This window comes from Tribolium castaneum, chromosome 3, assembly GCF_031307605.1.
Source record: "Tribolium castaneum strain GA2 chromosome 3, icTriCast1.1, whole genome shotgun sequence".
Lineage (NCBI taxonomy): Eukaryota > Metazoa > Arthropoda > Insecta > Coleoptera > Tenebrionidae > Tribolium > Tribolium castaneum.
Window position 1 is genome coordinate 17,509,904 of NC_087396.1, and position 18,270 is coordinate 17,528,173.

An 18,270-nucleotide genomic window follows, 5' to 3' on the forward strand; every position below is an offset into this window, starting at 1 on the left:
TTTGTTTGCAAAGAAAGGGCGAATCACTTTTCAGTGTGTTTAATTTCCAGTGAAATTACATTGAAATTTTCGAGTTTGCGTTTAACTATAATAACGAAGCTCCCTAGAAATCTCTCTGTACCGATTGGTTTGGTTTCAAGCGGCCACTTTTCACATATAAAAGCTCCATCCTTTGGAACTTTCCATTAAAATCTTTCACTAGATTGAATCAAATTCAATTTCCGCTCACATTTTTCGGATAATGTATACAACTCGAAAGGATCGAATCATCACAAGAAAAAAACACAGAAAAGATAATATTACTCACCACAGGCCAGAGCCACAATCCAGATAATGCCGATCGCAGTTTTGGCCCTCCCAGTCGTAGATTTGAACTTCAAAGGGAAGCAGATGGCGTACCAACGATCGATTGATATGAAAGTCAACGTTAATACCGACACCGTCACGGATACACTCTGCAATAAAAATGCAAATTAGTTAAAATCCTGGAAAGAACCTTTTATTAACGTCACTTCTTTCGTCTTAAAATTTAATTTCTAACAGCGCATTTTTAGTCGGGGATCGTTTAGGAGCTAATTACGTTGATTAGCAAGGAAAGTGCATCAGCACGGTGCCGGCCAAAAGGGTTTACACTGCAACATCCAGGCAAAAAAGGCTTCAGCTGAGCCAAAACTAATTAGCGAAACCAAGGTGAATAAAATCATTTAGTTTTAGTCTTGACAGAAATTATTAAGTCAAAGCTCAATGACTTCTGGCTCGGTTTTGACGAAAACTGGATCTGTACGTCGTTATCTAATTTGTACTCTGTCACGAAATCGCAAGGTAGTATGATAAAAACGTTTGAGTTGTTCCACCTCGGTGCTTGATTTGGGCCTGGCACGGTTTCAAACTGAATCAGTCATCTCGTTAATTAAAAAAAACTCACGCACTGATGACAAAAGCACGTGCATTTGCTTGGAAATGTAATCTCCATACAGATTCCAGTCGCTGTGCGAGCAACCTGCCCGTGTAATTATTTTTAATTAATAAGAATAAGACTACCCTTGCTCTTACTTTCATTTTAACTGAGAAGCAAGCTTTGTGTGTTCACGGATTCCCTTTAGCCGGGCCTTTTCAAAAAGCAAAGATTCTTAACAATTAAGAAGTTAAAAGAGCTTTTGTTTCGAAGAACTTTTAACAAGATTCGAGCGTACGTGTATTGAAATTTTTTATTAATAAAATTAACACTTCCACCTGATATTGTAAGATTAAACGAGCTGAAAAATGTAAACATTCTTTATTAATGAAAGATTCCGGAATCTCTTTAAAAAATTAATTAATTACGAAACGAGTTGACACAATTAATCATGATTCGGGGACAGCCAATTGGCGCACGACTTCCCGTTGGAAAAATCAATTTGTATGAGAACTGAAAGGTGTTCAGACACTCCGTAATTTCCTTTAAAAGCGAGAAATTAAAACGAGAGGAGGGACGAATCGATTTCAATAATCACATGGTTTACTCAACGCCAGTAAAAATTTCCTCCAAGTATTTTAATTAAAACACACAAACATTTCGACTGAATTATTTCGGAAATCGAGTGGATGCGACTTATCGCACCTGATACTAATAGAAAAACTTGATAAGGGTACACGGATTTGCGTGATGGATCCACTCACTCCCAGCTATCTGAACTTATGACAAAAACCCACCGAAGTGTGTCAATTTGTCTAGCTCAGGCGGGTAGAGATGTCACAGGCAAATTGTGCGGAATTATTCTTCGTGAAAAACGACTCCGAATATTTGATTGATAATTAGGGAAATGCGAGACAAGTGCGACGACACTTCTCACCCAAGCATTTATATTGAATTAGTTGATAAACAGACGACACCTTGAACATGTGAGACTGCTGAAATCATCCTCTTACAAAGTTCGCGAGTTTGCTTTAAGTTGAAATTTAATAAAACCGCCGATCGGTGGGAAACATTTCGACGGTTTTATTCATTTCGAATTTGCAATGTCCTCTCGCTTACTTAATTCGATATTCATTAAAAAAGTTTTCTAGATAGGGTTATAAAATGGGACGGAAAAAATCTAATAAAAATCGATGCTTTCGTAATGGTTTCTATTTGTAGTTAGTAACGAACAGGACAATTAACACGCCGGTTTCAGTCTGTTGCAATCAACAAGAAGCCTTAATTACCTTTTCCGTTTCCATTCCACTTTATTAACCAGGTCATCCCAAGTGAAACGATGGATAGTGACTATTTTTCGCCAAATAAATACAGTCAATTAATTTAAAACGTCTTGTATTTGTTTACATTTTATTACAAAGCAAATTTTTATCCATAAAAATCAAACGGGACTTTTTGCCTCGATTTGATAGAAACCTGAATCAGCTGAGGAATTTAATATGACAAATATTAAAAAACAAGTTTAGTCCAATAAAAAATAAAAAGGCGTAAGCAATATTAAATTTATCTTTTTATAAATTAGACGATCAATCAAAAGGCGAATTTTTGCCCAAGGCTTCAAACAAATTAAATTTGTTACTGAAACGCTGGATATTAAATTTGTTGTTAACTTTGTACATGTTTATTTAAGACTTGCATATTTACACCCAATGATAATTTGGCGAATTTGCTTTGTTCCCAGTGAATGAAAATATTTGCGATTTTTTGCGCACCCAGTTTTTCGAATGTTTTCTTTACCGCCCACTTGAGAAACATTATTCTTTTGATGTTTTTCCTGTCGCATGGTATAAAAAATTCTATAAATAACTTAGCGACATTTTTTCGGTTCGCCAGCGCCGTCATTTGTAATTTCAAAATGAGTAACAAGTAACAAATTGGCGCATCTCTAACAACCCTATCAGAAAACACCGCTAGAACTAATGTCCAATTTGTCGGTGTCTTTTGGAGCGTTACGCCTATCGATTGTATCACAACAGAGTTAAAAGAAACTCGAACAGCCATTCACGCTCAATAATCTAAAGCAGGGAAACACTAAATATAGGCGAAACTATTTTAGTCCGCGTTTTTGCATCTCGAGCTGGCAACGTAATCGTCGAATCGTCTTATTCTAATTGTGAGAAACTTTCTTGGATTTTTCTATTTCGGTTAACCGAGGTGAAAAAACTTCGTGAATAATTCATTCCGATGCGATTAGTCGTTGCGAGTTTCGCACTTTGGTAAATTTGATCGCGGTTGGGAGCCATTAGATGTCATTAGTTCGAAATAGCAACCCGAAAACTCGAGTTTTTTTACGTTGATTGATACAGTTCGGAATATCGTTTGGAATCATGAATAACAGAAATGCGACAGTTTCAATTTCCTTTTGATATCTCGAAATTACATCACAACGGAATGCACGTAATAAGTCCGAATTGGAACCCGATTGGTGTTTTGTAAAGCAAGAAATTACAAAATACGTCTAACTCGATTAGAGCGCTCTTCGCAAATTTGAAACTCGACGAGTTTAAGTCGGAGGTGAACGTAAGCAGTCACAGAACAAGACTGAAGTGCATGCGGCATTAACTCAACGAGTGGTACAGCCATTGTGCAAAGAAATTTGGATTTGCCCGGCGCCTCCACCATTATCACACGTAACACTATCTCTTCGGAAAAAAGAAATTTAATTAAATCTCACAAGCTCCCGAAAAATAGCTCACAAGCCAGCCTCATATCTCACGATGATAGTTTAATAATTCATACATGACTTCGCGTCTCACTTCTCATTCTCCTCTGTTAGCACCTTTAATATCTTAAGAGCAAAAGCTGACGATCGTATTTTTACGTGTCGGAGGAATCGGAATGAGGCTTTCATACATAATACACAACATGACTGTGTATTTTTAGAACTTGAAATGCACTTCCCGGGACTGACCAAGCGGGCCTTCTGGAAACACTTGTCGCTTGCTACTTTACGTTAAGTATGCCTTGATGGTTTCATGAGTTAAGAACTGAACAGGCGACGTTAAGTCTCTACAGAATTTCGTCCCAACCTCCTTTCAAAACTTTCTCGGCGCTTTATTGTGGGTTTAGGACATAAAGACCATAATAAAAACACTTCTACAGCTCGGAGGACTTATAGAGTAAATTGTCACTGTGTTTAAGTCATTTAAATAAACACTGTGTTACTAATACGTAAGTGTTTATCAGACGTTTTACAGTAGGTAGTCAAATGCAAAAAAGACCGATGACTTTTTGAGACACACTTGACCCCACTTCTTTGTGATCAACGAATTGTAAGACAGTAGATTTAGCAAACACAAAAATGAATTTCTATATTTCTCACCTGTCACTGTATATTGCCTCAAAGACGATAAAACAGAACCTCACGAAAAACGAGGCACAATTTATCGCTTTTTGGGTCATTGGACATTTCAGATAATTTGGTAACACAGTCACGATTCCATTTAACAGACTGTCGAAATTTATTTTATTTCGTTTCTCCTTTGATTACACTTAATACAGAAACTTAGACGAAGTTCATTTTAAATTTAATCCACCTGTTGCCCTTTACGTCTCTTCTATTCTCCTGAATACTGACATTTATACATTAGTTGCAATTCATCCCGCTTCAAAATTGATAAAATATTGAAAAGTAACATGATTACTTCGTTGCAGAACTACAAAATGATTAAAACAAAAATTCGAGATAATCCAATTTCGTCTAAATGGTATTACAAATGCAAATTATTCTCACACTGTGTCTCTAAACACAAAAAATAGATAACGAGTTTATTCGCTTTGAAAAAATAATGGGCTTTGTGGAGGTAATCAAAAGTTGAAAAAATCCCTCTTATCGAATCATCTTAAGCCACCCCAAGACCAATGATATTAATAAATCGTCCAATTAAGCCACCCCTAAGCCAGAAACTTGTTATTTCGAGTGGTAATTCCGTCATCTCGGGGCGTAAATTAGCGAAAAAGGGATCCAAAACGTCTCCAGAAATAACCTTCCATCACCTTATTCACCAGCCACCCATTTTTGTGGTAACACGTTGTCTTTGATCGAATTCGATCCCTTACCTCGAACAGAAAAACAGTTTGTGCTATACAAACTACGACCAGGAACGTCGGATTAACTTGCACGTTATTTAGAGTGGCGCTGCACATTTGGATGCACAAGTTTAATTAAAAAGTCAGCAAAAAATTCGACTCTTGGTTAGCATTTTAATTGGTGGATGTTAATTCAAGGAAGCTTCATGAAATTTTCCTTACGATTGTGGAGAATTGAAACGTCAAACACACTCCGGTTGTGGCCTGATTGTTCAACTGATTTGCATCGATTACCTTGGCTGTATTTAGCCATTCATCGATGTGTACTTAATTTGGGCTTTGAGAAAGAGCTTTATGGAGAAATCAACATTTTATGATCGAGGGATTGTAAAGAAGGCACCGTGTGGTTTTTATTGATAGTAACAGGTAGCTCTTGCACTTTTATCGCTTTCGGAGCCTGGCTTTATGTAAATAGCGGACTCAGTCTTTGAGGTGGAGGTGGAAAATTGAAAATGGAGGAGTCGTAAAAATGGCCGCTCACAGTCAGAAAATTTCCTACAATGATGTGAAAGCTCATTACCGGTTATATTATCAAAAGTGGAGTTTTAAGTTGGTGTCAGCCATAAATTCCGCGAGACGGCGCTAAAATTTTTAAGATCCTGGACGATCGTCTCCTGTGGATAATTAAAACCCAATTAAAGTTTCGTCATAATCAAAACAAAGTTTCTCGATAAGTTGTAACAAACCGGGGCTCCACTCACTTCCACATAATAAACTTCACTTAGAATAAACTTGAAAATTCCACATTAAAATTCGCAACGACTGCGCTAACACAGTTATGTCATAATATTTAAACTATCGCAATTTCGACTAATATATGTCAATATTGAATACTAAATCGCTTGGATGTGGCTTTGATGATTGAGTGATTGACCAAGTAATATTCGCGAAATTTAATCATAAACATTAATTTCAGTCCTACTGGCAATCAGTGCATCTGTTTGACGTGTTGTCCTTATCACAAGGTTTCCAAAGGTGCGAAGCTTCTTACTAATATCTCTCCTTAAACTCTGTTTCAATTAATGAAGTAACTAGGCCGGGTTTAAACCGGATTTCGTGCGAAAGCTCTCCTTTTCGAATTATTTACGGCAGTAGAGTTAGAGTTTGTTTAATCTCTTGTTAAAGCACATTAGAGGTAAGACGTCTTTCATCACAGATAATGACACCGACACTAATTACGACTTATTGAAATAAATAATATTCTGAGTCCAGGTAGATATCCTGCTAAGTTAAATCGTAGCGTCACTTATTGCATTATGAAAATCCGGAAACGCTCACACGATTTATTAATATCACACAATTACCGCCACTGAATAATATCCAATTAAGATGAGGAAACTAGCTCGACATTCCGGGACTTCCCCGGTTCGTTTCCCACCAAAACGCTCTTTAACTCCAACTTTTCAGCGAACTTGGGACTGTATGCCGGATGAATTATTTCGTTAATTAATCTTGAAACGTGTGGGTTGTGTGCTTACATAAGGGGGAAAGAAAAGGGAGGAAGGGTCTCCATATTGGCCTAGTCTCCAACGCTTGAAATAACGGACTATTTTATCCTAATATTTTCTTTATTAAAATTGTTTGAGCAGCAAATTCGATGATGGTTGAGAGTCCCATCTCAATACCACCCTAATTTCAGAACCTCACATTATTTTTAGCTGAAAAGTTTGTCAAACTTTACCATTTCTAATAATATTAGGACCTAGGACTGTCTGTGAAAAATGGTGGATGCGCCGGGATAATAAAAATTTCTATCGTTGTTTTAAACACTGACACAGGTTTATTACAGGCACAGTCAAACATTATTTTAAAAATAAAATACATTGCTATTTTGTGAAAGCTTTTTGTTTTCATGGAGTATAAAATGGTGGATGCGCCGGGAATTAGTGTATTACATATTCATTTCTATCTTTTTTCTAATAAAATGAATGAATGTAAATTTCAGTTCTACCAAATCCAAAAGTCATAAAATAGTAGATACAAAGAAATACGCATTTAATTACATCATTTTTTGAAACCCCTAACAGCAGTTATCACACTAATCACTGTTCATAAATTTATAACGTCATAAATTGGTATTTTTCAGAAACAATCTATCAAGAAACGGTATAAATATAATTCTAATTTAACTATCTAACTAAAAATTTGCAGAGGGATGAACACACAAGAAAGAAATACTTAATTTTTAAAAATTTGAGTTCGTATGTCGAATTATTTTTAATAAGAAAACCTTAAATTTAAATCATTTAAATCTACTCCATAAATTCGAATTTCTTTATTTGAAACAACTTTGACCCGGAATGGCGCGGTTTTCTCGCCATCCTGGACATTTTTTGGCCAAAAATTTATCCTCTTTTCAGTCACACATGCATCTCATAATTAACTTCGATTAGATTCCGAGCACATCCGCCGCTTTAACACGACACGTGTACTTGCAAGCACGTGCATTATAATTCAATGCCAAACCGCAGTTTCTCTGCTGACATTTTATGCGAGAATGTTACGCTTATGACAGTTCCCTTTCAGACGAATGCGTCGGTCCCGACTTAACGTTATGTCAACAAAGATTTCATTTGGTGGCTCGACGTTAAACACTGAAATGCAAAAATATGAGCCCCACATTCGAGGATTGTTCTTGTGCTGAAAGGTGTGAAGTGTGTCTGCTTTTTCAAAGATAAACCCGAGAATAGAAGAAGGGAAAGCGTTAACGAAATAAGGATGCACACATAAATTTCTTTTGGTTGATTTTTTTATTTTTATCTAACAATAGGAACTACACAAGTGATATATTTTATTGCGTTCTTTTGTGGCGGAACACGGAATCTTTTCGGGAACGCGAAACGCGCAATCATGTCTTTATTTGGCCCCGATATAGATACGCTGGGGTTTATTTATAACGAGAAGTTTTAAAATCCAATTTTTACACCACTTGCAAAACTAGTGTTAAAGTTTGAGGAAAGATTTTGATTGTCATGTAAATATTGTTGTTCTCTTAGAAGTTGGACAAGTATACATAAACATGGAACTTTATGATATGTGGAAAGAGAGAATTAACAGACCATATACACCTTGAAGAGACCAACTCCTTCCGTTACTTGAAATGAACTCGGTGGCTGCAAATGCGGTGCCTACATTTTTCCTTCGCAGTTCATAATGGATTACTTTCCTCCCTTGATACGCAAATACCTGTCAAACAATTACTTTGGCGTTTCCGTAATTGCATTTTACACCCTTTTTTGGTAACCCCGAGCAATGAAAATGATTGTAGCTCCCGATTAATCATTTTCCCCATTCTTTCGTCTCTTTCATTCAATGTTACGAATGTCAACAATGTCGTCGTGTCACCGTTCTACAACTTTATTCACCTTTTGATCGATGACCGCATCCATAAATGTCACCCAACATGTTGTATCGTTTGTCGAATATTTACATTCGAGCACGCAATGAGTTTCTTTGTGGGAGGAAAAATCGGGTGAATTAGCAGGAAGTGAAGGAAAAAATAAACAAAGTTTAATGAATTGTATCGGATTCTATACACTTAACTGAGCACAAACACTGATACATTATTTATCAAACTCGCCCGGTAATCATTTATTTCTGATTTTTTTAAGAAACTCGGTACTGAATCAATAACTCGTTAGCCTTTGTGTTTCTTTCCGTGAAAAAAGGGAATTTTAATTATGATGTTGATTAAACGAAATTAACTCGAATTATTTAATTTCAACACGACTGAAGCGATGAAAGCAAATGACTGATGACTTCTTTTTTGACTGGGTTTGGGCATGTGTCACAAAAATAATTTGCAAATTGTTTCTAGTTTATTAAATAGATTAATTCAATTGTTTGGAGCTACAATTAGGGAGGCAAATTTCGTTTCACACAGTACAATTTATAACGCTATAACAAATTCAGTTTCATTAATTAAACTCAACGATATGTCATAATCGATTCTCTATATGTTATTCTCCACACGCAGAATTTATGACCCCACACATAAAAAACTTCACAAATAAACTACCATACAAAGCAATTACACGAAGCACGTCTAATAAAATGTAGTTCTGTTTTTCGTTCCCAGTGCTTATTTTCTATACTGTTTCGAGTTTATTAGTCTTCAAAGGACATTTAATTAAATCCAACGTTTCAACTCGGGTTGCAAAAATCAATTCAAAACTATTTCCACAGCGAAATCGCACGAAATCCATTATTATTCTCCTCGTTATCTGCAAACACACCGAATTTTTGATTCGACGAAACTTTTTGCATCCCTTCAAGACTAAGCAATGATGATTGCTTAACAGATTTTCGCAGATTACCATAATCGGGCGTTCCCGGCCATTCATTATTCGCCATTTGACAAAAAGCATTTTATTTTACAAAAACGTACAACTTAACGAAATGATGATTGCACCTTTGGCCAAAAAACGAAATTACCTCAATTACAGGCAGGTTCGGACGTAAAAACGAGGCGTGAATGTCGAGCAAACGCCGGAGATAAATCCACAAATGGAACTATTTTGAAAACACAAAACCAATACGTTCTACATTATTGATAGCTTTATAGTGCATAAATTGCTTTCGGTTTTTATCTTCGACAACAAATGTTTGTTGTCAACAAATCCACTCCACAAACGGTTTTTTGGTGCTTTCAGATGCGACTCCAGATTTCAAAATACTTCACAAACATAAGAAAAAACAACAGTAATACTAAGAGAGATCTTGTTTCATCGTGTCAGCACCACTTCCACCATCTCCATCTGACATTAAAAACCAAACTGAATTTTCCAGTAAGTTGTGGAATATTCAATTGAAAACAATCATTATTTAATACTGTTTTGGTTTCACAATGATTGAATGACTGGTTAAAAACACAAAATCTAAATTACGTTAAACAGTTTAAAGCAATTTCAACTTGTCAATCAAAACAATTTGTTAAAAACACAAAAAATTGATTCGATTAGCGTCATAAACGTAAACAACTTGTTCTATTAATTTATTCGATTATTCATAAAAGCAATAATGTTAGCACGAAACGAGTTTCGCTTCGTGCTTAAACCACGAACTAATTTTAGACTAGTAGTAAGTTAGAAGATTAATTTCTTCCAACCACAACGTATGAGCAGTCGTCATTCAATCAGTAAAGCGTATAATAATTTTAATTTTATCTTACATGGTTGAAAATTAAAAAAACTAAAAATATCGTTATTTCAACCTACACAGGCAGAATTACTAAACAGTTTCTAGGGCGATAAAAGAAAAGCAAGTAGTGAGAGCATTAGAGTAGTGTTTGTGTCACTTTTCCCACCACTAAAGTTTAAATGTCCCTTTTTCGAACGCGGATTGCCGGGAAGTTAAAACTGATCTGTTAGAATCCATCTAAGCGGCCGATTTAAAATACAGCAACGATTGAAAAGAAATGTAGTTTTTAAAATAAATATTTCCTTCTGCTTCCTATTTTAAGCCTTCGAAATCCCCTTTCTGCTTCTATTAGGATCATACGGTAGCAACTCAAAACCAAACATTTCAAGTTGTTCCGGTATTCCCAAGCGAAATATCATTTCACTGGTTTTATAATACCTCCCGACTGTTTATTGAAAAATATCGCCTAGTCTTTATCTATTGCAGCGCTCGTAGATATTTATGAAGGATCGGAATTGAGTTTGCAGTAGACAAAAAACAGAGATTTGCACCTCCCAATCCTAACAAATCCTTAGCTTTGCATAAATCACATTTCCTTTGAAAAAATCGATCCTACACACTTCTAAGTTTCCGAAGTAACGAAGTTAACTCTCTTAAAATATCCGAGTTGATTGATTCCGGCTTCTCTGTGTTAAATCAAAGAGTTTCATATCTGATTCTTTTCAACCACTTTATTTGCAAGGAATGACCTCAGTTTTCGTCAATCTTTGGACCAAATCATTGTTCTAATGGGATTAGCAACTGCGGCAAAGATTCAAATTGTCACCCAGGACTCGTCGTCCAATAAAAAACTCGTGACACGAAAATAGCCAGGTGCCGATTTCGCAATCGCTCTTGAATAAGAGATGACAGTTTCAGTATTCTTGTCCATTTCTCCAATTAAATGCTTTCTTTTCTCTATGCTTCTAATGAAAAAATAATACCCCCGGGCGATGTTTTGATAAATATTCGCGCTGTCAGAATCCTATCTTAACGGCTCATACATGCCGAAACTTTTCGTGTTTAAAGGACACGTTCCAAGTTTATCAACTCGAGAGGATTGCAAATATTTGTATAACTTTATTCGCAAATGCCGGATGAAGTGAGACAGATTAAGCAAGTTTTTTCTCATAGAGTGCTTTCACGCTGATAAATGACGCTTGATTTCCAACGATCAAGCGAGATTTATCATCAGAATCGCCAAATTTAACGCGAAGGGATTATCATAATCGCTTGAAACTCGAACGATGAAAGGAGCAACGAGCTTTGTACTCGAATATTTGAAAATTAGCGCAATAACAGCACAGTTTAAGAAAATTTAATAAGGACGGCATGACGGGCTATTTTTCACCTTGACGTGACCAAAGATTAACACATTCAAATATTACCGTCAGGGAGAATGATGGCGGCGGGCTTTATCGCATGATGTATGTGTCACATATGTAGAAATTTATTGAACTAATTACTTTTAATGTTTTATTTAAACAGACACACATTAGTGGGCAACACATCGATCAGTCGAAAAGGTGAAATGTTGCGACATATTTTTACAACGGTGGTGGCTGGGTTCTCCCTTTTTCTACTGCAGACTGTTGCTCAGTGTAAGTCTTTGAGCTTATTTTCTAATCTTTCTAAACTTCAAACATTTCAGTTCCCGCGAACCAGAGCTTCAACTACTTGGACGATGTCAACATCACTGGTCCTGTAGTCTTCCCGCCTGCTTATTACTTCAATTAAAAATGTGTTGAAATTGTGAAATAATAAATCGACAAAAATTCTGCTTTTAATAAGGGTTGAAGCACCGATTGCAATAAATAATGCTCTCTAAACCTAAACAGTCGGCATAATTAGGCCGTGTGTTCTGTTTTACGATTGGTAACTCTGGCTATCGCAAAACGCAATGTCAGTTTTACAACTTCATTGAAGTTATCACGAAAATCACTTCAACAATGCCCGAAAATAAAAGAAAAAACATGAATCCCAACCACCTAACAAAAACAGGAGCCCACTCCAATTATAAACTTTGCTTGTTCGGTGTTTAGAATGACAAATGATTCAATTGTTTTTGACGAAAATATGGCCGACTTCCAAAGCTACTAACTGAGTTATCACAAATTACGTTTGTCAGAAGCGCAGGCAAAAGACGAATGAGATTCCGAGCGTAATTTATTAATCTGATGGTATAAGCTTCTATGAAAGCGAAAACACTTTTTCTTCGGCAACTGCAAGCGGGAGCTAACGAATAATCTTAAAAGAATGTGACATAATGCTGAATAATTTAATTTCACAACAAAGTTATGTCTTCACACTGATCATTATTTGCGCTAAATTTGTGTGAAAATTAATAAGCCTTACCTGGAAGTAGAGCACGATCTTGCACATGGTGACGCCGAAGAACCACGTGACGGTGACGTCCCAGACGACGGACGGCGGCAAACAGAACAAAATAACAAGAAAATCGGCAACGGCCAAGTTCACGATAAAGTAATTGGTGACAGTCCGCATCGTGTGGTTCCTGTAGACCGCGACACACACCAGAATGTTCCCAATAATCCCGATGATAAAAACGAGAGAGTGCAGAATAACCAGGATCCAGGTCCAGCTCTTAGGCGCGATCAGTTCCCAAAGGCTGTCGATGAACTCCTGTTCGGAAAACGTCACATTACCACTCCCATTGATGTAACTGGCGTTGTCCTCATCCCAATCCCTTTTATCGCGCACGAGATAATCGAATTGGTCGTCGATGAAGGTGTCGTTTCTCGGTCGCGGTTTTGAAACGAATAACGAGTTATTCGCTCGTTCGTGAGGACTTGTAAGGCCGTCGTGAGCTTGAGCGTGGGACAGGAGGATGGTCGCGAGGAGAAAAAACAGCATGGTGAATAGGTTTTACGTATTGCTTTGTCTGGAGGCAACCTGCAACAGAAACATCCGTCACACTCCGGTTTCATTATTCAAAACCACAAATGATATTCTGGGATTATAAGTCGGAAAAGCTCAACGATATTGGTAAAGTTCGGCGGTTACGACTTGTGCAGCAATAAAACAGATAACATTCTATAGCTCTAGTGCTTACTTTAAATATTTAAACCTCATATAGACGAGAATATGTTCCCAAAGTTCCTATAAATTCTTCAAGTAAGAGACTGACAAATGCCCTACTATTGTCTCGTCGAGTTACGACACGGCATAAATCGGCTTTCAGCTTGCTATATTAGAAAATAATTCAACCAAACACAACTTTAACCCTCGTCATTAATTACCCAGAAACGGCTTGCAAATAAATAATTGACAAGGCGTAAAATTTATCATTGTTAATAACGTTTTACTCAGACGTTTAATCATTTTATTACCGCTTTAAAGACAACCGCTGTAAAGCAGCGAAATTGTCTAGTGATTGGCGACAACGGAGGGCGAAAAAGACCGCTTTATTAAAAGAGTAAACACGGGAATTTGGTTTATTGATAGAGCCATGGGAAAAGTGGGTCTTGTTATTTCTAGCCCGGACACAATTTCTGGAAATAAAATAAATAACCGAAATTTCAAAAACGATAAATTCGAGATGTTTGTGCTTGGACAACCTATACGCTTCAGTAGAGACGGGTGGGCCGTACTGAAAAAATTAAACTTGTTTTTTCCAAAAACATTTATTTTCCATCAATTAGTGAAATTTGTTTTAAATTAACTTGTAATAAGACGGAACTGACTTCCACCCAACTATGCCTCCTCTAAGTAATTTTAAATTGTGTGGTTGTTTCTTAAATTTATAACTCAGAAATATTTTAAATTTGCGTTTGCAAACGTCACAGGAAATTAAAATGGACCAATATCACAACCCTCTCTCCCTCATCCCTTATTCAATTATTTTAGTAATTAAAGAATTTCCTTTCATCCGATGCAAGTTTGCATCCGAAACTGTTTTTGTCACATCTCGAGATATAATAGCAACGTAATGGAATTGTAAATTAAAAGATTTTCAGTGGGTTTTGTGCATTTGAATTAATGTCAGGTCCAACAATTTTTAATAAACGCCTGGTAAAGAGGGTTAATGGGATCCAAGCGTGGTCCTAGTATTAAAACTGAAAAATTAATTTTGTCTCCCGTAGTAAAACCGGATTATTCTAACGAAACCAAGTACCAGAGATAATATTTCAAGTTTTTAGTCGTAAATTAGCTGAAAAAACTTTTTTCATTAAACAGTAGTCACGCTTCACTCCGATTTCCAAAGCAAGAATCTTCGCGGAACTTTATCTCGCAGTTAGGATATTTTTCCGGAATTGCTATTGCTTTGTAAAAGAGTCAAACTTCGATCCTTCACCTTGAACTACAAACAAATTCCCGCAAATATCACGTCCGGATTAAAAACAGTCGCTAGATAAGTATTTGAAAGGGTGAGCAACGTCGCGGAATTTCACTTCAATTCCTACGAAACAAGCAGCTGTTCAAAGTTCCCTTATCCGCACAATTAAAATGTTTTTGCGTCAATCGCTGATCCATTTTTAATCACGCCATTAGGATTATTACGGTCGTGTGTAATCCATTATGATGTTAATTTAGTCAGAGAAGCAGTCTTTCAACTAATTACTGGCTTGCGAAAGTTAATTCGGTATCAAAGCCTAATTAGAGGTTTTTCTTCCAGTGAAAGACACTAATTTGGGTAATTGTGTGCTGCATAACCGCGCGTTTACTGCGCCGGCGCACCGTGTATTTTGCTGGCCGTGCGTTTAATGTGTTGCATAACCCAGAAATGTGATTTTTCCACAAAGCGTTTGTTCAACAATCTTGTTTCATACTTAATACTTAAGAGCTCGCCGAGAAACGTTGGAAAATCGCATTTGCGACGAGTCTGAGGAATAACTGCATTGAAAAGTTCATGCAACATTGACATGATTCGATTTAATAAACTCGATCTGTTCTTTTGTTAAATGAAAACGATCCTTGTTCTACGATTTTACTTTGAAGGAAAAGGGTCGGATATTTGATATTTCATGTGGGTGGGAGGGCAATCGGGTTAAGTCGTAAGTTTTCTTAAATGGAAACGCTTTGATGTTTTTTATTGGTTCGGGACGATCTACACCTTGAGTCAATTGCGATTCACAGTAACACAACCACTGAAAAACGTGAAGAATTTTTTTATTCGTGATGAAATATTTTGTTCATTTTTTCCGCATTTTCGCCAAGTTCATTGCACATATTTTTTAGGGTAATGCGGTTGTAAAAGCTTCACGCTTCTAGAAAAACGACGCCAATTTGCTTCTCCTGTCCCCGACATACTTTCAATTCATTGACGGCAAAGCAAATTTGCGACATTCGACTAGTACCAAGAAATTGCTAAAACAGCCTGATATAATAAAATTGGAGACAAACTTTCATTATGCATGAAGCTTTAATCGGCTTTGTCGAGCTTGCAGAGGATACGCAACAGTTGCACTCGAAGAATCCGCTCAAGGAGTTCAACCGTTGCGTTTGCCTTGTTTGTGCATAATGGATAACACTAATTAGTTTTATTAATGTTTCAATTCTGTTGGTAACCTGGCCAAACTGGAGTATTCGTTTAATTTATTGTTAATATCTGAAATTGATTAAATTGCCTTCTTAAGGCGTGCCGGAACTTGTGATTTAATTAAAAACGGAGCTGGAAAAAATCCCGGATTTAATTACCATCAAAAATAATAAACGTGCACTCGAAAACGATTTGCTGACAGGGGTGAAAAACCGGCTAAATCGCAGATAACTTGTTTCCAACAATGGTCGCAAGCCCCTTTCAAATATTTACTCGAGCTTTAATACTGGCAGCACAGTTTACTTCTTTGCAGGAATTGTTGTTTTAGAAATCCGATGAAGTACGAACGAGCTTGCAAAGGTGAGTCTGAATGCTAACGAACAAATGAAGCTCGTTGCTTCGCGTAACGCGTGTGGCCTTTTTTGTTTTAGCACAATTGGCCCTTTTCGGAGATGCAGTTTGTAAGGAAGTGGATTTAAAAATAAGTTAAATTTAGCTATAAAAGCCGCTTTCAGGAACAGAAAGTAAAAAACTATGCTTGTCTCATTGGTGTTTTACATTTTAAAATGCCAAGAGCAGACTGCCACTGGCTATAAAACATTTAATTTTGTCATATCATCTAATTTAGTTTCACGTTTTACGAAACACTCCAGTGCCGTCTAAAACCCTATGTTCATAAGAGAACTTTCAACAATTTCAGTTTGGAAAAGCTTTGAATTTTCTTCTATTGGAAAAGCATTAAGTAAAATTTTGTGACCTACACGTGTGTCAAATTATTAAGCAATTTAAAAATTGTAGTGCATTTTTCGATGCGGAAATTGCTTCCTGTTTGATTAAAAACCAATATAATTTTTGATGTCCGCACTTACAACTAGAAGCTGTCTCTCAATCCAGATTTTATAGAATAATAAAATTTATCTGCGATTTTACAAGCATTGTATTAAAAAACTAATAAAACTTTAAACGATTATGCTGTTTTGTCCATCATTTGTGCCTTCAAATGCAAAAAACATGTTTTTCATTTTAGGCTTTATTACTGTGTTTTATCTCAAGCCTCCAGCAAATAAATCATATACGTATGTGGTTTAAAAATTTTCGAAACGAAATTTCCCTAGATTTCCGCCCCATTTCGCTAATTTTTCCATTAATCCGTCGCCGATAAAAATTGAAAATTTCAAGGATCATTTACGGGAAATCCGTAATAGTAGGTGAAAAATTTGCCTGGAAAACGACACACTCTCGACAGCAATAATGCTCAAACGTCGTTTTAAACACAAGATTTCATTAATTAAAGCGGAAAACTCAACCTAAATTACTTTGGCACGGATTAAGCCGTTTTGTCACTATTTCCGGTGAATCCGGATCAATAATTGGAGAGGCACCCTTTTTGGGCCGACGTATGCAAATGACTGAAACGTGATGAGCACGCCGTCAACATTAACCTGCAAGAGAGTTTAAAACGGTCTTCAAGTAAATGAACCGAAGGGAACTTGAGAACCCGGAAACGTTCCGGAAAAAAATTCACATCCCATGTCTTGTCATGGCACCGGTTTTCATAAAGGATCTCAAAGCTATTAATCGCAGCAGGATCGACGCAAGGCTCCAGAAAGTGCAGGACCGGACAAGGGATTGATGCGTTTAATTTGGTTACCACTGGAATGTTGGTATCCCCGGATTACGTGGACGCAACAAAAATTAATGACCAACAGAGGAATAAAGCGGTTTCGTTCATGATGTACGAGGGAAAATGGGAAAAATGGATGTTTTAGCAATCTCACTAAACTCGATAAAAACTACATCATCAATATCCTTTCGTTAGACACGCCACCAGCTTGTTCTTCATTAGCATACATCACTTCCGGACATATCTTGCGCCGAAATGAATAATTTATAAGTGAAACGTAGCTTTTTCTCATTTTTTCGAATAAAAATCCTTTTAATTCGCTGGCGAAAACGTGACATTTTTACACAAAACATTTGAATATATGTAGGAACACCTGCGTCCAGTCTTTGGAAAGCACCTGCATCTTTAAATGTCAAATCGGGAAAGTCCCAAAATAGCCTGGAAAAGCGCACATAGCTTACCCCCGGATCCAGGCAAATTCCGGGAGTTGTTTTCGTCCTCTTCGATACAATATCTCTATTGTTTGTCTTGTGAGGATATCTGTGTGAAAAAATAACACGACCCTGTTTGTGTTTGAGGGAATTTTCCCTCAATAAAAGCTGTTTGCGCATTCTAATTCTCAGACTTTTACGGAATGCACAAACAAAAATTTAATTGCAGTTATAAAAATTCAATTCAATATTTATTCCGTTGGCGACGAATTTAAATCATCCAGTGTGGTAGCGACCGAACCCAAAAAACTAAATTCCCTTACAGTGGATTTACATAATTGCCTGTCCGAGTTCAAAGCAATCGATGCTTGTTTGATGGTAATTATGCTCGATAAATTTTAAGGCTTATGTAGATTGGAAAAGCCTATCAATTTTAGATAAACTTCAGCCTAAATCATGCAGGAATTAGGTTACTTAGGTCGAAATAATGATA

At 36.7% G+C, this 18,270-nt stretch overlaps 1 protein-coding gene across 2 annotated transcripts in view; it reads right to left on the reverse strand.

Moving 5' to 3' along the window:
* Positions 1 to 18,270, reverse strand: part of LOC662555 (orexin receptor type 2) — a 36,910-nt gene that overhangs the window by 15,610 nt on the left and 3,030 nt on the right. For both annotated transcript variants that reach the window (XM_008201514.3, XM_968645.5), the window contains exons 2-3: positions 12,578 to 13,135; positions 308 to 455 (exon numbers count right to left, since the gene is read on the reverse strand). In XM_008201514.3, the coding sequence (XP_008199736.1) occupies positions 308 to 455; positions 12,578 to 13,096 (667 nt within the window). In that variant the 5' untranslated portion in view covers positions 13,097 to 13,135. The remainder of the gene's footprint in view (positions 1 to 307; positions 456 to 12,577; positions 13,136 to 18,270) is intronic.